The 20,482-nt window shown below is 35.7% G+C and overlaps 1 protein-coding gene across 3 annotated transcripts in view; it reads left to right on the top strand.

Moving 5' to 3' along the window:
- Window positions 1–16,972, top strand: part of MDFIC (MyoD family inhibitor domain containing) — a 99,325-nt gene extending 82,353 nt beyond the window's left edge. For all 3 annotated transcript variants that reach the window (XM_030857603.2, XM_030857602.2, XM_060304999.2), the window contains exon 5: window positions 16,473–16,972. In XM_030857603.2, the coding sequence (XP_030713463.1) occupies window positions 16,473–16,720 (248 nt within the window). In that variant the 3' untranslated portion in view covers window positions 16,721–16,972. The remainder of the gene's footprint in view (window positions 1–16,472) is intronic.
- Window positions 16,973–20,482: the final 3,510 nt, after the last annotated feature.

Below are 20,482 nucleotides of genomic sequence, written 5' to 3'. Positions count from 1 at the left end.
TCTCGAAAAAACTCTCAAAAAATGCTCTTAATGAAGAAGAGATGAATGATTACCTGATAACAGTTCAAAATAGTGGTCATAAAGATGCTCACCAAACTCAGGAGAAGAATGGATGAACATAGTGAGAACTTCAACAAAGAGATGGAAATATGAGACAGTACCAAATAGAACTCACAGAGCTGAAGAACACAAAACTGAACTGAAAAATACACTAGAGGGATTCAACAGCAGACTAGATGAAGTAGAAGGGTCAGTGAACTCAAAAACAGGCAGTGGAACTCTTTAATCAGAGCAGCAGAATGAAAAAAAAAAAAAAAGGGTGAAGATATTATAGGGGTCCCAGGAGGAGAAGAAAGAGGGAAAAGCGTGGAAAATTATTTTGAGAAATAATGGCTGAAAACTCCCCTTACCTGGAGAACAAAACAGATATCCAGATTCAGGAAGCCCCAAAATTTCCAAATAAGAGAACCCAAAGAGACCCACAAGACACATTATCATGAAAATGTCAAAATTTAAAGACAGAGAGAGAATCTTAAAAGTAGCAAGAGAAGAACAACTGTTACTCATAAGGGAACACCCATAAGACAATAAGCAGATTTTTCAGCAGAAACTTTGCAGGCCAGAAGGGAGTGGCACAATGTATTCAAAATGCAGAAAGAAAACTTCCAACCAGGACTACTTTACCCAGCAAAGTTGTCCTTCAGAATTGAAGGTGAGATAAAGAGTTTTCCAAAAAAGCTAAAGCAAAACAAGTTCATCATCATTAGACTGGCCTTACAAGAAACATTAAAGGGACTTCTTTAAGCTGAAGAGAAAGGGCACTGATTAGTAACAGGAAAACATGAAAGTATAAATCACAGTGGTAACGGTCAATATATAGTAAAATTCAGAATAATCTAACATTGTAAATGTGGTAGATTAATCACTTATAAAGCAATTACGAGGTTAAAAGACAAAAGTAGTAAAAATAACTTTAACTACAATAAGTAGTCAACCCAACAAGAGGATATGACATTTATATATATTTATGCACCCAACATTGGAGCACCTAAATATATAAAGCAAATATTAGCAGATCTAAAGGGAGAAATAGCTGTACAATAATGGTAGGGGACTTTGATATTCCACTTTCATCAATGGATAGCTTAAACAACATGATGAACTTAACAGATATATTCAAAACATCCATCCAAGAACAGTATGGAGGCTCCTTAAAAAACTAAAAATAGATCTACCGTATGATCCTGCAATCAGCCATAAAAAAGAATGACTTAATGACATTTGCAGCAACATGGATTAGACCTAGAGATTATCATACTAAGTGAAGTAAATCAGACAGAGAAAGACAAATATCATATGATATCACTTAGATATGGAATCTAAAAAAATGGATACAAATGTACTTCTTTATAAAACAGAAACAGACTCACAGAATTAATATTGTTAAATTGGCCCTACTACCCAGAGTAATCTACAGACTTAATGGGATCTCTATCAAATTACTCATGACATTTTTCACAGAACTAGAACAAATAATCCTAAAATGTATATGGAACCATAAAAGACCCAGAATTGCCAAAGCAACCCTGAGGAAAAAGAACAAAGGAGGAGGCATAACCCACCCAGACTTCAGACAATACTACAAAGCTACAATAATCAAAACAGTGTGACATTGGCACAAAAACAGACATACAGATCAATTGAATGGAATAGAGAGCCCAGAAATAAACCCATACACCTATGGTCAATTAATCTTCGACAGAGGAGGCAAGAATATAAAATGGGAAAAAGACAGACTCTTCAGCAAGTGGTGCTGGGAAAGTTGGACAGCTGCATGTAAATCAATGAAGTTAGAACACACCCTCACATCATGCACATAAATAAACTCAAAATGGCTTAAAGACTTAAACATAAAACATGACACCATAAAACTCCTGGAAGAGATCATAGGCAAAACATTCTTTGATGTAAATCATACCAGTGTTTTCTTAGGTCAGTCTCTCAAGGCAATAGAAATAAAAACAGAAATAAACAAATGAGACCTAAACAAACTTACAAGCTTTTGCACATCAAAGGATACCATAAACAAAACAGAAAGACAGCCTACAGAATGGGAGAAAATATTTGCAAACAATGCAAGCAACAAGGGCTTAATTTCGAAAATATACAAACAGCTCATGCAACTCAACAGTAACCAAAAAAAAAAACCTAAACCAAAAAATGGGCAGAAGACCTAAATAGACATTTCTCCAAAGAAGACATACAGACGGCCAATAGATGCATGAAAAGATGCTCAGCATCACTAATTATTAGAGAAATGCAAATCAAAACTACAATGAGGTACCACCTCACACCAGTCAGAATGGCCATCATTAAAATGTCTACAAATAACAAATGCTGGAGAGGGTGTGGAGAAAAGGGAACCCTCCTATACTGTTGGTGGGAATGTAAATTGGTGCAGCCACTATGGAAAACAGTATAGAGGTTCCTCAAAAAACTAAAAATAGAGTTGCCATATGATCCAGCAATCTCACTCCTGGGCATATACCCAGACAAAACTATAGTTTGAAAAGATACATGCACCCCTATGTTCACAGCAGCACTATTTACAATAGCCAAGACATGGAAACAACCTAAATGTCTATCAACAGATGAATGAATAAAGAAGATGTGGTACATATATACAATGGAATACTACTCAGCCATAAAAAAGGAATGAAATAATGCCATTTGCAGCAACATGGATGGACCTAGAGATTATCATACTAAGTGAAGTAAGTCAGAAAGAGGAAGACAGATACTATATGATATAACTTATGTTGATTTGTGTCATACTTTTGATTCCACATATACCTATGAAACAAAAACAGACTCACAGACATAGAGAACAGACTGATGGTTGCCAAGGGGTGGGGGTGGGGGGGTTAGGAGAGGGAAGGAATGGGAGTTTGGGGTTAGCAGAGGCAAACTATTACCTATAGGTTAGATACACAACAAGGTCCTGCTGTAGAGCACAGGGAACTATATTCAATATCCTGTGACAAACCATAATGAAAAGCATGAAAAAATGTCATTTGCATAACTGAGTCACTTTGCTGTACACAAGAAATTAACACAACATTGTAAATCAACTATATGTATATATAAAACTGGAATATTCACAAATGTGTAGTGATTAGACAACATGCTATCAAATACCAGTGGGTCAAAGAAGAAGTCAAAAGAGAAATAAAATACCTTGAGACAAATGAAATGGAAATACAACATATCAAAACTTATGGGACAAAGCAAAAGCAGTTCTATGTGGAAGATTTACAGTAATAAATGCCCACCTCAAGAAACAAGAAAAATCTCTAACAGCCTAACTTATACCTCAAGGAACTAGAAAAAGAAAAACAAGCAAAGCCCTAAGTTAGTAGAAGGAAGGAAATAACAAAAATCAGAGTGGAAATAAGTGAAATAGATAAACAAAATTGATAGACCTTTAGCTAAACCTTTAGCTAGACTCACCAAGAAAAAGAGAGGTGACTCACATAAAATCAGAAATGAAAGAGGGGACATTATAACTGATACCATAGAAATACAAGGGAACATAAGGGACTACTACTATGAGCAATTATACACCAACAAATTGGACAACTTAAAAGAAATGGATACATTTCTAGAAATATGCAACCTACTAAGATTGAATCAGGAAGAAATAAAAATCCAAAAAGACCCATTTTTAAGAAGGAGATTGAATCAGTAATAAAAAACAAAACAAAAAAAACCCCGGAAAAACCCAAAACCTTCTAATAAACAAAAGTCAGGACCAGATAGCTTTATTGGTGAATTCTGCCAAACCTTTAAAGAAGAATTAATACCAGTCCTTCTCAAACTCTTCCGAAAACTAGAAGAGGACGGAAAACTTCCAAATTTTTGTGAGGCCAGCATTACTCTGATACCAAAAATAAACAAAGACACCACAAGAAAAGAAATTACTGGACAATATCCTTGATGAACAGAGATGCAAAAATCCTTAACAAAATATCAGCTAACTGAATTCAACAATACATTAAAAGTATCTTACACCATGATCAACTGGGGTTTATTCCAGGGATGCAAGTATGGTTCCACACCCACAAATCAGTCAGTGTGATACACCACATTAACAAAATGGAGGATAAAAATCATGATCATCTCAACAGATGTAGAAAAAGCATTTTACAAAATGCAACATCCATTTGTGATAAAAACCCTCAAAGTGGGCAGAGAGGGAGCATACCTCAACACAATAAAGGCCATATATGACATGCGCACAGCTAACATACTCAACAGTAAAAGCTGAAAGATTTTCTTCTAGGATCAGGAACAAAACAAGGATGCCTATTCTCACCACTTTTATTCAGCATAGTACTGGAAGCCCTAGACAGAGCATTTAGGCAAGAAAAAGAAGTAGACATCCAATTTAAAAAGAAGAAGTAAAACTGTCTCTGTTTGCAGATGACATGATCTTGTAGAAAACCGTGTAAAGACACTTCCAATAACTGTTAGATCTAATCAATGAAGTCAGTAAAGTTGCCGTATCCAATATTAGTATAAAAAAATCTGTTCCATTTCTATACACTAATAATAAACTATCAAACTTAAGAAAATAATCCCATTTATAACTGCATGAAAATGAATAAAATACCCAGGAATAAATTTAACCAAGGAGATGAAAGACCTCTACACTGAACACTATAAGACATTGTTGAAAGAAATTGAAGAAAATAAATAAATGGGAAGATACTTGTGCTCATGGATTGGAAGAATTAATATTATTAAAACGTCCATACCCTCGAAAGCAATATACAGATTCAATGCAATCCCTATCAAAATTCCAATGGCATTTTTCACAGAAATAGAACAAACAATCCTAAAATTTGTATGGAACTACAAAAGACCTAGAATAGTCGAAGCAATCTTGAGAAAGGAACAAAACTTCAGAAATTATGTGCTCTGATTTTGACTATATCAAAACTGTAGTAATCAAAGCAGTATGGTATTGGCATAACAAACAGACACATTGACCAATGGAACAGAATAGAGGGCTCAGAAATGAGCCCACGGATATTGGTCGATTAATTTATGCAAAGGAGCCAAGAATATACAATGGGGAAAGGACAGACACTTTATAAATGATGCTGGGAAAACTGGATAGTTTTCTCATTCAAAAGAATGAGACTGGACCACTATCTTACACCATACACAAAAATTAATATAGATTGAAGACTTGAATGTAAGACCTGAAACTATAAAACTCCTAGCAGAAAACATAGGTAGTAAGATCCTTGATATAGGTCTTGGTGATGATTTTTTAGATTTGATCCAAAAATCGAAGGCATTGCCTTTAAAGCAAAAATAAACAAGTGAGACTACTTCAGACTAAAAAGCTTATTCGAAGCAAAGGAAACCATTGACAAAATGAAAAGGCAGCCTACTAAATGGGAGAAAGTATATGCAAATTGGGATTAATATCCAAAATATATAAAGAAGTCATATAGCTCAATAGCAAAGAAACAAACAATATGATTAAAAAAACCACAATGAGATATCACCTCGCACCTGTTAGAATGGCTGTTGTCAAAAAGACAAGAAATAAGAAGTGTTGGGACTTCCCTGGTGGCTCAGTGGTTGGAAGTCCACCTGCCAATGCAGGGGACATGGGTTTGATCCCTGGTCCAGGAGGATCCCACATGCCACAGAGCAACTAAGCCTGCAAGCCACAACTACTGAAGCCCATGCGCGTAGAGCCTGCGCTCCGCAGCAAGAGAAGCCACCGCAATGAGAAGCCCGTGCACCGCAGTGAAGAGTAGCCCCCGCTCTCTGCAACTAGAGAAAAGCCCACGTGCAGCAATGAAGACCCAACACAGCCAAAAAAAAGAAAAAAAGAAATAAGAAGTGTTGGTGAGATCGTGGAGAAAAGGGAAAACTTGTGCACTGTTGATGGGAATGTAAATTGGTAGTCACTATGGAAAACACTATGGAGGTTTCTTAAAAAATTAAAATAGAACCACCATGTGTGGGCTTCCATGTGTGGGCTTCCCTGGTGGCACAGTGGTTAAGAATCCACCTGCCAATGCAGGGGACACGGGTTCGAGCCCTGGTCTGGGAAGATCCCACATGCCGTGGAGCATCTAAGCCTGTGTGCCACAGCTACTGAGCCCACGTGCCACAACTATTGAAGCCCATGCACCTAGAGCCCATGCTCCACAACAAGAGAAGCCACCGCAATGGGAAGCCCTGAGAAGCCCACGCACGGCAACAAAGAGTAGCACCCGCTCATCGCAACTAGAGAAAGCCCGTGCACAGCAATGAAGACCCAAGGCAGCCAAAAATAAATTAAAAAAAAAAAAAAAGATAAGTAATATTTAAAAAAAAAAAAAGAACTACCATGTGATCCAGCAATTCCACTTCTGGGTATTATCTGAAGGAAATAAAAACACTAAGTCGAAAAGGCATATGCAACCCAGTGTTCATTGCAGCATTATTTACAATAGCCAAGATGTGGAAACAATCTAAGTGTCCATGAATCAATGAATGATTAAAGAAAATGTGGAAATTTATGCCATGGAATATTATTCAGCCATTAAAAAGAAGGAAACCTTGCGATTTGCGACAACATGGATGGACCTTCAGAGCATTATGCTAAGTGAAATAAATCAAAGACAAATATCATTATGATCTTATATGTGGCCTCTTACAAACAACAGCAGCTAGGAGCTATAGACACAAGGACCAGGTTGCTGGTGGCTGGAGGCTAGGGGTGGGGGTGGGCAAAATGGGTTGCAGGGGGTCAAAAGCTACAAATTTCCAGTTATAAAATAAATAAGTCATATGGATTGACTATAGTTAGTAATACTGCATTACATATTTGAAATTTTTCTGATAGACATTAGATCTTTAAAGTTTTCATCACAAGAAAAAAAAGTTGTAACTATGTGCAGTGACGGATGTTACTGAGACATATTTTGATCATTTTGCATTATATACATATATGGAATCATTACATTGTACACCTGAAACCAATGTTGTATGTCAACTATACCTCAATAAAAATGAATAAATAGCATCCCGTATGGCAAAGGTATTATTTTACTATCATCACCTTTTACATGATCACCCAACTGCAGTACTACATGGCTTTAAAAAAAAAAAAAAAGGCTGATTTTTCTCATAATATACCTCGCACAATATTTAAACAAGCACGAATCAGAAATGAAATTGAAAGGTGAATTGTTAAATAAACACAGTTACAAAAGTGAAAACAGGAAAATATTAAGTTAGGCTTTTGGGAGAGATTTCTTACATCATTTTATACAAATATATATTTTCCTTAAACCTAGAGGATTTACTTATTTTTTGTCCTAACCATAGATGATATTGTGACCAACTTTAGCAGACTGTTTATACAGTGACTCTTTCTAGGAAAATGCTTTTAAGATCTAAAGTAGATTTTGTTATCCAAAAGTTATATTCAACCTTCCTATTAATTAAACTTTTTGGATTAGAGATATTTCAACTGGCCAACTTAATAAAATTACCATTGAGTAGGTTCAAGTATGGTTTTCCTCTGTTTTTGCTTTCTAGCTTCCTGAGAAAATAAATGGATAATAGTTTAAATATGGAAAATGATTATTATTTTTAAATCTCCTGTCATAGCCAAACATAAGATTGACTAAATCTTTCTGGGCAGATTTCTGCTCCACTCTTCTGCAGATTCTGTCTCTTAGAACTACCTTCTTGATTCTCTCTTTTTAAGTATTTGAACTATGAACAGCCTTTTATAAACCTCCTTAGGTTAAAATTGAACGGCCCTATTCTGTTGTGGTAATCAGAGCGAATGAAACATCGAAAGGTAGAGAGTTGTACCCTCTCTAGAATAAATATTTTGCCATTATCTTTGTTGCTATCACAGTAATATTAATAAGTATGTACATGAATTCTTTACTGAGTACTTTATATACATTGTCTCTTTTAATACTTACCATAACCCTATGAGGACAGTACTGTTATTACCAGCTATCAAATGTGTGATCTTAAAGTGCTGTAGAGATTCAGTAAACTCATATGCATAATACTTGCACCATTGCTCTTTTTTCACTCTTCTTTCCCTGCCTCTCTGTCCACATACTAACTTTGCATTTTAAGTGTTTTAAATAAACACCTCTACTAACTGAGTGTTTACTCCCTGGCAGATTTCTGTGTTAAGCTCCTGGGAAACAAAAGGTGACCTGATATATATGTTATCTTCCTAGACTTTATAAAGTGTGACTCTTTAGAAAGGAATACTTGAATCAGTGCTATAGTTAAGTCATGACCAACAATTACTGGATCAAATCTCTCTTGAAAGTTTGGAATATTTAATGAATCAGCAACAGAGGAGGCAGCAGGGCAAACAAATAAGAGAATCAAAAAAAAAATCTGTGCTATCCACTTACTGTAATTTAAAATACGAATGCACTTCCCACAGGAGGAGGATGGATTCTAGGATTTGGACACGTGTTAGGTATATGATTGAGGAGTCCTTTTGTGGGGTGTGGGAGAATGGTACTGTTTTTTTCTATAGTTCTTTTGAGTTTATTGAGAGGAAAGGTAATAGTAAAGGTCATTGTTCAGTTTCTGTAAGTGTGGGGTCCTCTTTGTGCTGCAGTGGAAAACGTAGCTCCTCTCTTTCTTTTACCTCCTGACCTATCTCACTTTCTTCCCTACTAGGAAAATGTTGACTGTGTTTTGGCTAAGATGCATGGCCTCGAGGGGACAGCAGTGTGCCAGAGGGCTCTGTGTGGGAGGCATACTTCAGGCCAATTTATGCAAGCAGCAGGTCATTCTAGGGCTGTAGGCCAGAATGCTGTGCGTCCTCTGGCTTGGAGACATGCAGCTACTTGGAGCTAAGCTATCGTGCCGTCTTAGTAAATATTTCCTGCCCCCGTGACTTGAGGAGCAGAACCCCCTGGAGATGTCTGTGTCTCGTCCCTCACAGCTGGCTTTTCACAGAGGCCAGATACTGACTTAGCCATCCTGGCTGCAATTCAGGATGACCAAAACCCACTTTCAGCCTGCTTTTTGATTTTGTATTGAGAAACAGTTGCAGCAAAGCAGTATCTGGGAAGTGGAATGCCTCTTGCTCTGCGTGGTGAGTCCCCCTGTGCCCTCCCAGGGCGGATGTGAGCCTTAGCAGCTAAAGACATGGGGACACCTGTGGGTTCTCTGTGGCTTTGATTATAAAGCTAGAGTCAGGTTTGATCGCAATACAATCTCCCAAATTACTAATTACACATAACTGACTGTTCATGCTTTAACCTGCATTTGCTCTTTGGCATACTGTTGACCTGTTGAAAAAAATAATGAACCCCTGTTTCTTAGTATATAGTCTACATGATGGGGACCTGATTAAGAAAGTATTTTCAAGCATTTTCAGTCATAGGAAATGTTATTAGAGATCAGTCAAGATAAGACACATACAAATCTACCTTCGCTTAAAAATGGGTTGTGGGTTATTCTCAGAATTCACTGTTCTTTGCCCTTCCCTGTACTCTGCTGTACAGTGTCTTTGTTTCAAGAGACTCAAAGCACCTGTCATACCACATCTTAAAAGAAGGAAACTAAAAAAAATAGACTTATTTAGAATACAGCTGAGTTTCCTGTGCAAAGAGTTTTCTGATGGTTCTTAGGGTTCCTTTCACTATAACTGCTCTCCTCACATTTGCCTAGTATTTTGAGCCACCTCTGATTGGGTAAAACAATTTGGGATTTTATTATTAAATTCGTGTATTCTTATAAAAAGAAGTCTTCCATCTCATTTCAAGAGAACAAAGGCCCTCAGATCAGTCACAGATAGTTTCACCAGTCATCAAAGATGCTGTTTAAGTAAGTTTCAGTTGTTACCTTCAGGGTGTTGGGAAGCTAGACACTTGCCAGATATGCCAGCTGCATGGATTTAACATTGATGACCTTTCAGAGGACTCAGAGATTTTGTTTGGGTTTGTGTCTGCAAGTAATTCATAACAGTTTTTTTAAGAGTCAAATGTTGTGCTAAAGATTTCCTTTTATGCTTTCTTTTTAGTTCCTTGGCTGCTGGTGTGTTTCTCTGTTTTCCTAAATTTACAGTAGCTGTCAGTCTTGTGCTGAGTTCTCCTCTCAGTAATACACTGAATTGTGCAATTCTTTTGGGCCTAGTTTGGAACAGGCATTCTTCCCAGAACCTAGTTGGCTTCTCAAAGGTTAAACACTTTTGGCAAACAACTGCAAATATGACTGAATAAAACCATGAAAACGAAAAACCACAAGAACAGCAGGAAAAACAATTATTTCTGACAGTGAACTACATGGATGCAGAGGACTCGTCTCTTTTAAAGTTTGTTTCTCCATTTAGGTCTTCTTAGTTTGTTAATTCTTACGATCCTCTCTTTGCTTCAAATAAAACCAACAACATAATGCCTTTTATGATTCTCCATCCCCCTGGGAGTGGGAGGGGTGGCAGTGACAGAAACTGTAACAGCTGTTTCTTCTTGGTTTATTTTAACCTTTTCGTTACCCCAATCACAATCAAACTACTTTCTAGAACACAACTGAAAAGAAAAATGCTTTTGGAAAGGAATACAAACCAGATTATTAAATTGATTTGATAGGATTTAGGGATTCATTTTTTGGTTTCTTTTTTTGTTGTCATGTCTTAAGTATTTCTCTACTTATAACCTACAGAAAATGAATGTGTTTCTGGTAGATGTTTCTGTAAATGCACCTTGCTTAATATCACTTTAATATCTAAAATGAATTTTGGTTTGTGGCTTCTTTACGTGCCCTATTCATAGATTTGATTTTTCAGGGCAGCCCAAAGTGCTTGTCTAGTAAATTATGTAGGACCTATGTTTTAAGAGGATGACTATTTTTGTAAGTTTTAGTATTTACATAAAGGGCTTATTCTTTTGAGAACTCTGTCATAACCGTATATTTTACCAGTAGAGTCCCTATATAATCTCTACAATGCTTCTGTTCATATAAATATGAACCTTAATTTTTAAGTTTTAAATTTAGATTTCTTTTGATTGACACATCGTCTCTCTCTTGGCTGCCTACGTCTTATGTCTGTTTCAACAATGTAACTGGAAGTTTATGAGTTCTCCAACTCATCAGCTTTGCTCTTAACATGTTGAAGGATAATACTTACTATCAAGTCTTCATTAAAACTAAAATTCAGAATCATCTTTAGAAAGGAAATGTGAATCGAGGCTGAAAACAGATCAGCAAGACATATCAGCAGAAATCAGTTGGATTTATAACTGATCTTTTTCCCGCCAGGAAGATGAACTGTTAGAAGTGACCCATCCCTGTATTGGCAGCATAGCATGCTGGATTAGACCATGGATTACACAGGCAGGTTGTGTGGGTTCTGACCCTGCCTACTACTTCCTGACTCTGTGACTTTGAGAAGATTTCCTAAGTTTTCTGTAATCTGTCTGTGGTAAAATGGGGATAATACCATTACTGCTTCTTAGGGATGTTATTTGAATCAAATGAATTAGTATTTGTAAAGAGCTTAAACCAGAATTTAACAGAATTGCCGAGTTTCTTAAATAGTTAAAAAAATTGAAAGAGTGATGAAAATATCTCTTCTCCTAAGATTACACATTCTTAATTAATAAATGCTTTTTTCTTCATTAATGCCAGGCTTCTGATTCTATGTAAAACCACTGCTTGTATCTATTGTACAAATTACACTATATGACCCAGCAATCCCACTACAGGGCATATACCCAGAGAAAACCATAATTCCAAAAGACACATGTACCCCAATGTTCACTGCAGCACTATTTACAATAGCCAGGTCATGGAAGCAACCTAAATGCCCATTGACAGGCGAGTGGATAAAGAAGATGTGGTACATATATTCAATGGAATATCACTCAGCCATAAAAAGGAATGAAGTTGGGTCATTTGTAGAGACGTGGATGGACCTAGAGACTGTCATACGGAGTGAAGTAAGTGAGAAAGAGAAAAACGATATCGTATATTAACGCATACATGTGGAATCTAGAAAAATGGTACAGATGAACTGGTTTGCAAGGCAGAGATAGAGACACAGGTGTAGAGAACAAACCTATCGACACCAAGGGGGGAAAGCTGGGGGATGGGGGTGGGGTGGAGAGTGGGATGAATTGGGAGATTGGGATTGACATATATACACTAATATGTATAAAATAGATAATAAGAACTTGCTGTATAAAAAATAAATAAAATAAAATTCAAAAAAAGAGAAATTACACTATGTTGTTGAAGACAGTCTAGAAAACGAGTGTTCGATCTATTTGCGCTAAGAATTTATTTTTTCATGTTCCTTGTTTACTAAAAATGCAAAGTTTAACAGACTTCAGTTACTTTGTAGATCTTGTTGGCTAAAAGTAGGAGTTTGGAGAGATTCTATTCTTGGCTTAGGGCTTCTGATTTTTGTATAACAACCATCATTATTGTCTAAGATCTGGAAGGGACTTTGATTCTCAAATTAATATGTTCTATGAGCACCAATGAGTTGTTTAGTTGGGAATGTCACTCCCATTCCTTGTCATCCTGAGGGCAGCTGATTTCACATGTTACATTCAGTCCCTCCCTCCTGATTACTTATTGTTTTCCCCTCCCTTTCTGTATATCGGAATGGCTGGACTCCCTTGTTTTGAATCAAACGCTAAAACTTTTTATTTCATTCTGCTACTGAATCTTGTTAATGCCTCCTCTCCTTTTCACTGACTCATTTGCCAAACTTGGCTATCTGCCACTTTACTTCCTCAGCCTTATTATCCCATATCTTCAGCTAAAAACAAGATTTGAATTTCTCTTCATCAGTTCAAACTCTCAAGGTCTAAACGATAACTCATCTGTATCTTATCTCTTTTAACTACAAAAAGCCACATACTGAGAGAGGACAATCATACTTGACAAAAGACTGATGTCTTGACTATATCAAGAACTTCTACAAATCAATAAGAGAAAAAGGCAGTTCAATAGAAAAGTGAGGGGAATACATGAACATCTGTTTCAAAGGTGAAACATGAATGGCCAAAAACATGATAAGATGTTCAAACTTATTAGTAAACAAGTAAATGCAAAATAAAACCACCATGAGATGCCATTTCACACTCAGTGAATTGGCATATATGAAAATATGCCAGTTTCATAGATTGGTGAAGATGTGGAACAATGAGCATTCTCATACTTGGTTGGTGGGAATACATTTTGGAGCAATCACTTTGAAAGCAAATGTGGTATTACCTAACTTGATTAAACGTATGCGTATCCTGTGGCCCAACAATTCTACTGCTAGTTATTTGGCATGTGTACTCTAGGAGACCCGCACAAAACTGTTTCAAACATTAATGTTTGGAATAGCAAAACACTGGAAATGACCAAAATACTCCTAAGTAGGATGAATAAATAAATTACAGTGTGTTAAATCAATGGAATACTGTACATCTAGAAAACAAGTGAACTTTAGCTACATGAATCAAGAAGGGTAAGTCTGAAACACATAATATTGAGGAAAAATGCTACTTATGGGAATTTATATGGGATCGTTTCCTTTCTGATAGATTATGTAGGGATATTTACACATTCACTGTTGTATAAAGTACAATGAAAAGCAAGGGAAGAGGAAGATGATTTAGGAAGGGACCAAAGGAGGCTTCAAAGGTATCATTACCCTCTATTTCTAAGGCTGGGTGGGAAGGCCATTCTTTCCCCTTTAAGACTGATAGATTCACTACATACAGTTCAATGTATATTTTATGATTAATACATAAAGAATCTAATGCTCAATAACTATACTTAATGTTTTTCAGTATCAAGTGAGTTTTTGTGGATTCCTCCTCTTAGTCTTGAAATATAAGCATTCCACAGTAGAATACAAAGTTAAGGTTAGAAGTGTCCTTAGAATTAGTTAATATGGATATTTGTTTGAAGGCATATTGAATAGAACTGGGTTGCTTTCCAGTTAAACACTAGTTTCTTAATAGGAGTAATAATAATAAAGCTAGCTCTTCATAACATTTCAGATATTTTACAAATCACGATAACATAATCCTGGAAAAACTCTACTGAACAGATACATATAAGATATTAGGATAAAAATTTATAGAAAGAATGCAGAAAGAGGGAAACTATAGACTCTCTAGAAACAAAGAACTTTCCAAGCCTGTGGACTTGGATCCATGAAGTTGATTTTACTGTTCTCCTAATATGATTGGATATAGTAATCCCCACTTATCTGTGGTTTTGCTTTCCATGGTTTCATTTTCCCACAGTCAATTGCAACACCAAAGTATTAAATGGAATACTTTAGAAATAAACAATTCATAAGTTTTAAATTGCATGTTGCCCTGAGTAGCATGATGAAATCTCATGCCTTCCCACTCCATCCCACGCGAAACATGAATTATCCCTTTGTCCAGCATGTTTCACCTGACCATCACTTAGCAGCCCTCTTGGTCATCAGACCGACTGTGGCAATATTACAGTGCTTGTGTTCAAGTAATTTTTATTTTACATAATAATGGCTCCAAAGCACAAGAGTAGTGATGCTGGCAACTCAGATATGCCAAAGAGATGCTGTAAAGTAATTCTTTAAGTGAAAAGGTGAAAGTTCTCAGTAAGGAAAGAAAAAAAATTAATGCTGAGGTTGCTAAAGTCTATGGTAAGAATGACTCTTCTATCGATGAAATTGTGAAGAAGGAGAAAGAAATTTGTGATAATTTTGCTGTCGTACCTCAAACTGTAAAAACTTATGGCCACAGTACCTAATAAGTTTGTAGTTAAGATAGAAAAAGCATTAAATTTGTACAAGATATTTCAAGAGAGACTACATTCACATAAATTTTATTACAGAATATTGTTATAATTGTTCTCTTTTACTAGCAGTTATTATTGTTAATCTCTTTGCCTAATTTATAAGTTAAACTTCATCATTGGTGTGTATACATGGGAAATAAATAGTATATATAGAGCTCAGTATTATCCGTGATTTCATGCATCCACTGGGGGTCTTGGAATGTATCCCCCAGTAATAAAGGAGGACTACTGTACTACTAAACACATTAGGGGAAGATGGAGAGAAGCTCACAGTCTTACAGTTCTGTGATCTTTTTCCAGTTGCTCCATAGACAATTTTACATGAGAGTGGGCTTGGCACTGAGAAGATTGGGAGGGAACACTGGTGTGTTTTTTAGCTTTTTTTTTTTTTTCCACACTGCATGTCTTACGGGATCTCAGTTCCCTGACCAGGGATTGAACCCGGACCACGGCAGTGAAAGCCGGGAATCCTAACCACTAGGCTGCCAGAGAACTCCTAGACTTTATTTCTGCAGCCAACTCTGGAGTTTTCCTTTTTGAGTTTTTTCTGACTCTCTCCCCTTTTTGCCATCTGGCATGTAGAGTATGCATTTCCCACATTTCCCCCTTTTACAAAGTTACAGACGCTCTACAAAGTTAGAGACTACAGAGAAATGGCAATGTTCAAGGAGTTGGGGAGTTTATGATGGAATACACAATTTGATGAAACTCCATCAAAGGCACTCAGTCGTAAAGCCAAATACAGAAATACACAAGTCATGTGACAGTGGGATGCGGGTGGGGATTGTTCTGTACCGTTGTTGTTGTTGGAAGCAGAATCCCCTCATTAAAGCTTGCATTGTATGAAATTTAAAAAAGAAAAGAAAAAGAAGGAAAGGAACACAAATACAAACCCAGAAATAATCCTGCTAAAAATTCACAAATATTTCTGAAAATAGACAAATGTCTTATAACATTGGTCTTAAATTATTTTTATTGCATGTGTTAAAGTCCTCCAGAAATAGAAATTTTCTTCAGTTGTTCCTTTTACTTACTTGCCCCAAAATTCTACAGGAAAGTTTAGAACATGGTGTACTAAATTTATTAGATTGTAATCCATTTGATTTCTCACTTTTTTATATCAGTTCATGAAATTTATTGTTTAGAGAGGCATCACTAGAGATGTCTCGGGAAATAATAGAAATGTAAAGTACTTTGCCACACAGGAAGTGGAAAAGCAATTTCTATTTTCTGAAGGACTATAATGTCATGGAGTCATTTAGCAGAGAGCAGTAGATAGCGAAGACGGATGAGAGGCATAGAAAAGTGCAGGACCAGTGCACAGTGTGTGAGTAATACTCTAACCCACATGCACACACACATATACACAAGTACAATCTTTTTTTTTTTTTTTCCCCAGATCCAGTATCTACTTCTAAAGATTGCTCATCTAGAATTTAACTTGTTTCTTTTTATGCTTCCAGCCCACAAAAGACTACTAGGACTGCATGTCATTAGGTTCTGGATTACTTAATTATTTTCATCCATTCTTATTATTCAGTATATTGATGATTTATATATTTTGTGTTCCTCCTTTTTCTGACTATGTGGCCTCCTCCCAACTGAAAATGAAGATTGCTGTGTCCACTGTATCCTGGCCTGCCTGTTCTGTGAATTCCTGACCCTCTGCAATATTGTCCTGGGACAAGCTTCGTGTGGCATCTGCACCTCTGAAGCCTGCTGCTGTTGCTGCGGAGATGAAATGGGAGATGACTGTAACTGCCCCTGTGACATGGATTGTGGCATCATGGATGCCTGTTGTGAATCATCAGACTGTTTGGAAATCTGTATGGAATGCTGTGGAATTTGTTTTCCTTCGTAAATATTTATCTTCTGTTTGCATTAAAACTGGAGAGTGTTTTAAAATTTTTCTTTTAAGGGGGAAAGAAAAGCACGTGGTAAGATTCTCATCAAACAATCCAGTATTTGCACTGTTAACTCATTATTTTAGGAAATCTCTGAAGCCTTTTTTTTTCCTCTAACCAAATCTACATGGTTTAATATGTGAAATTTTAACTACTTTTAGACTTCTTAATAGGTTACAACGACTGAGGGACATTTTGACAAAACAGAAAGAAAGGAAGGGAGGGAGGGAGGGAGGAAGGAAGGGAGAGAGGGAGGGAGGAAGGAAGGGAGAGAGGGAGGGAGGAAGGAAGGGAGAGAGGGAGGGAGAAAGAAAAAGACAAAATGTCTCCTCCTTTATTTACTTATTTCTATTTCTTTTAACCATTCTTAGGAGCCCCTTGCTCCAAATGTATTATTTCTCAGTGGTTATTTAAATCAGACAATTTACTTGTGATGTTTATTAATGGTTAAAAGTAAGTATTCTTTAAACTTTGGGAAACAAACCCACACAGTTGTCGGGGACCCAGTGTTCATCTCCATGCTGTGTTCGCCACTCGCTCAGCAAACGCTGAGTGCCTACTGTGTGTAATCTCCTGCTGCAACACAGAGATGGATGTCGTTCAGCTCCAATCCAGAGGAGCATAGGAAAGTTTAGAAGAGGAAAGAGACCAGTAAAGAATAAACCAGCCCACAGGGCATATTGAAGTGAGGATTATGAGAGAGAGAAACTCAAAAGGCTATAGGAATACACAGAAAGGAAAGCTAATGTCTACTGGAATATTCAGAAGGCTTCAAGGAGAATGTGGCATTTGAAGGAGGCCTCTTAGGATGAGTGATTCATCTGCTGCTTGAATGAATTATATTTAGGACCAAGTTTTAGTTGACTAGCCTGAGCTGTGTGTGCCCTTGAGCAGTTAGAAGAAAAACGCCTTAAGTATGTATTTTCTTTTTTTAAACTATAAAATTAACTAATAATATGCATTTTTTACATAATTTAGATGTTATGATAAAGTTTTGATAAAAACAATGCTTTATTTAAAAAGCTATGTTTTTTAAAGAATGTGGAATACTTCTGAAAAGTTACACTTAAATTAGGAGATTTTTAATATTAAAATCTCAGCATTCTCATTTTGATTTATTCAAAAGCTTTTCTTTTTGAGAGCTTTAAGTCTTTTGCTGGGGGGGTTGTTAAGAAACAAAGCAACAACCCCCCAATATTTATAAACACAGTTAATCTTAAATGCAAACCATTCCTTCCAATTCAGTAGGAATCTTGACATCCACTACTATGACCGAATTTCAGTACTGCAACTTTATATTAAATGAAACCATTATGGCAGGTTATAAATATCCTTAAGTATAAAGAAATTAGTCAGTTACAAGACTTACTAAGTGTTAGCGACTTAGTAAGTTACAAAGTTACTAATACATAGAGACTTTGTGTGATGCAGATGAAAGGGAGGATAAATTTTCATACTACCTGCTCTCCTACTAAGTTTGATGTCCCCAAATTGTAGTTTGGTTTGATTTAATGTAATTCCTTGTAGAAATTTTGAAAGTATACCTTTGGATGAATAGTTATTTTTGATTCTTCCAGTTGAATATCAAATTGATAGTAAAAACAAATGCATACTTTTAGGAAGCCGTTTAGTAAATTTAGTCTTTTAAGAAAGATTTTAAACATAAAGCATGGGTACGAGACCCACGGTTTTTCCTTTGAGATGAAACTTAGTTTCTACTTGTATCATTACTTAAAAGGCTTAAAAAAGAAAAAAAAGTTAGCAGACTCTTGAATCCCCCTTTCAGTACTGTTTACACACGCACACACACATACACACACACAGTTAAATTGTCCGTTTTAAATAGAGTTCTAGTAAACAGCTGTCTTTCTGTTCCTTGTCTAAAGAGCATCTTTGATGTAACAAATGAAATATAAGAACATCTTTCTACTATTTCATAGTAACCAGAGTCTGAGTATTTACATATACCCAGAGTTAACTTATGCATATATATTAGGATGTGAGAGTATCAACTTTATACTGACATATAAAACCTCCTAATGACCTGAAATCATTAAAATATTATACTTTTTGTCCTGCAGAAATTTTCAGCCAAATGGTTTGACTAATGTTTAAGTGTATTCTGCTACTATTTGCGATGATGATATTAGCACTTTTAAAATAATGTTTCTCTGTAACAGAGAGCATTAGTTGATAGCAGAATTTTATTCTCATATTTATATTCACAGTACTTTTGCTCTATTGTCTATCCTGCAGTCACTCCATAAAGTACCATGTATGATTTTTAAAAAATAAATGAAAAAAACAAAAGTAGGCAAATGTGAAAATAGTTTCAATGTGTATTTTAGAATTTCTGTATGTAAAATGTTTTGTTGAATTATATGGTCATCATGACTAAGTGCTCTAGTTTACAGTTATAGATTTGGTCTCTTTTTAAATGTGGAAATTTAATCTTAAATATTTTTCAACTGGATCTGTATTATCCCAAATATATTATTATGAAATTTAAAAAAATGACTTCTCTCTTGTTCTTTAGCCTATTTTCAATCTAATTGATATATTGATATTTAAACGAATTCAACTATAATTTAAAACCTTAAGCTTTTCTTTTCTCCTTACATCCCTCTCTAAAGATTTCCTAGTCTTATTATGTAAATCACATGACTCATGTCCATAAATGAACTATGAAAGATTCAGATCGGTTTATACTGCAAATCATAGTTGACAAATGATTTCAAAACATAGTTTTCTTTTAAAAATTCACAATAGAGCAAAATGCATGTTTTGTACATTTTTTTAGTAAATTGCTTTTACTCATTTGCTTTGGAATTATCTCCCAACTTATAAAAACTGTGGTAGGTTATTTTAAATATGTGTACTGAAATTAAACACAAAATAGCTGTGCAATTGGGTATTAAATTTAATGAATTTCACCCAAGAGTAAATCATCAAAAGTACTTTCAACTAGGATCTTTAGTGTCACAATTTTTAAGTAACAGGAAATGTTTTACTGTTAGTATTTAACCCGCCAAAATCACTTTATTTAGGAGAAGCCTTTTTACTTAGGAATATAATAATTTTATTTTTGTGTTTGTATAGTATATCGACTATATCCATTTTCCTCACCTGAAGCAGTCAGTGCTTCTCTGAACAGTTCAAGGAGTAACCAAGGCAACCTTATGTAATAACTTTTCATTCTTTATCCATACAAACTCTATCAGTGCCCTAGATTCTAATGTTATAAACGTCAAACTCACTGCCTAACATAAATAAGACTTGAGTCCAGAGTCTCTGTGGCTTGCCTTCTTGAATTCCAGTTTAAATGCCTAGATTTACCCAACCACCTAATGAATAAGTTTATTTATTAATAAGATTATTTTTCAAATTATTCAAGACCTTTATGCCCTTTCCAATTACTTGTGATTTGTAGGCCTGTAGGTTTATTACATCTAATCTGACAAGCAAGATAAAATTTAATCAGATACTATAATATCCATTTTTTCTCTTATTTTAATACTAATATAGGAAATCATACCATTTTTGTTTTAAACAGCAGTTAATACAGGGATAGGGTTTATTCTACACTATATTTTATAATCGAGGATTAGGTACTACAAGGCAGTCTTTTTAACCCTTCATCTCCATGTCCCCTATAACCAATAAATTTATAGTGACTATTTTCTCTAAGCCCCTCAAGGGAGTCAAAAAACCCTCAGGAT

The sequence above is a fragment of the Globicephala melas genome, chromosome 9 (genome assembly GCF_963455315.2).
Source record: "Globicephala melas chromosome 9, mGloMel1.2, whole genome shotgun sequence".
NCBI lineage: Eukaryota > Metazoa > Chordata > Mammalia > Artiodactyla > Delphinidae > Globicephala > Globicephala melas.
This window is presented reverse-complemented; position numbering and strand designations above follow the sequence as displayed.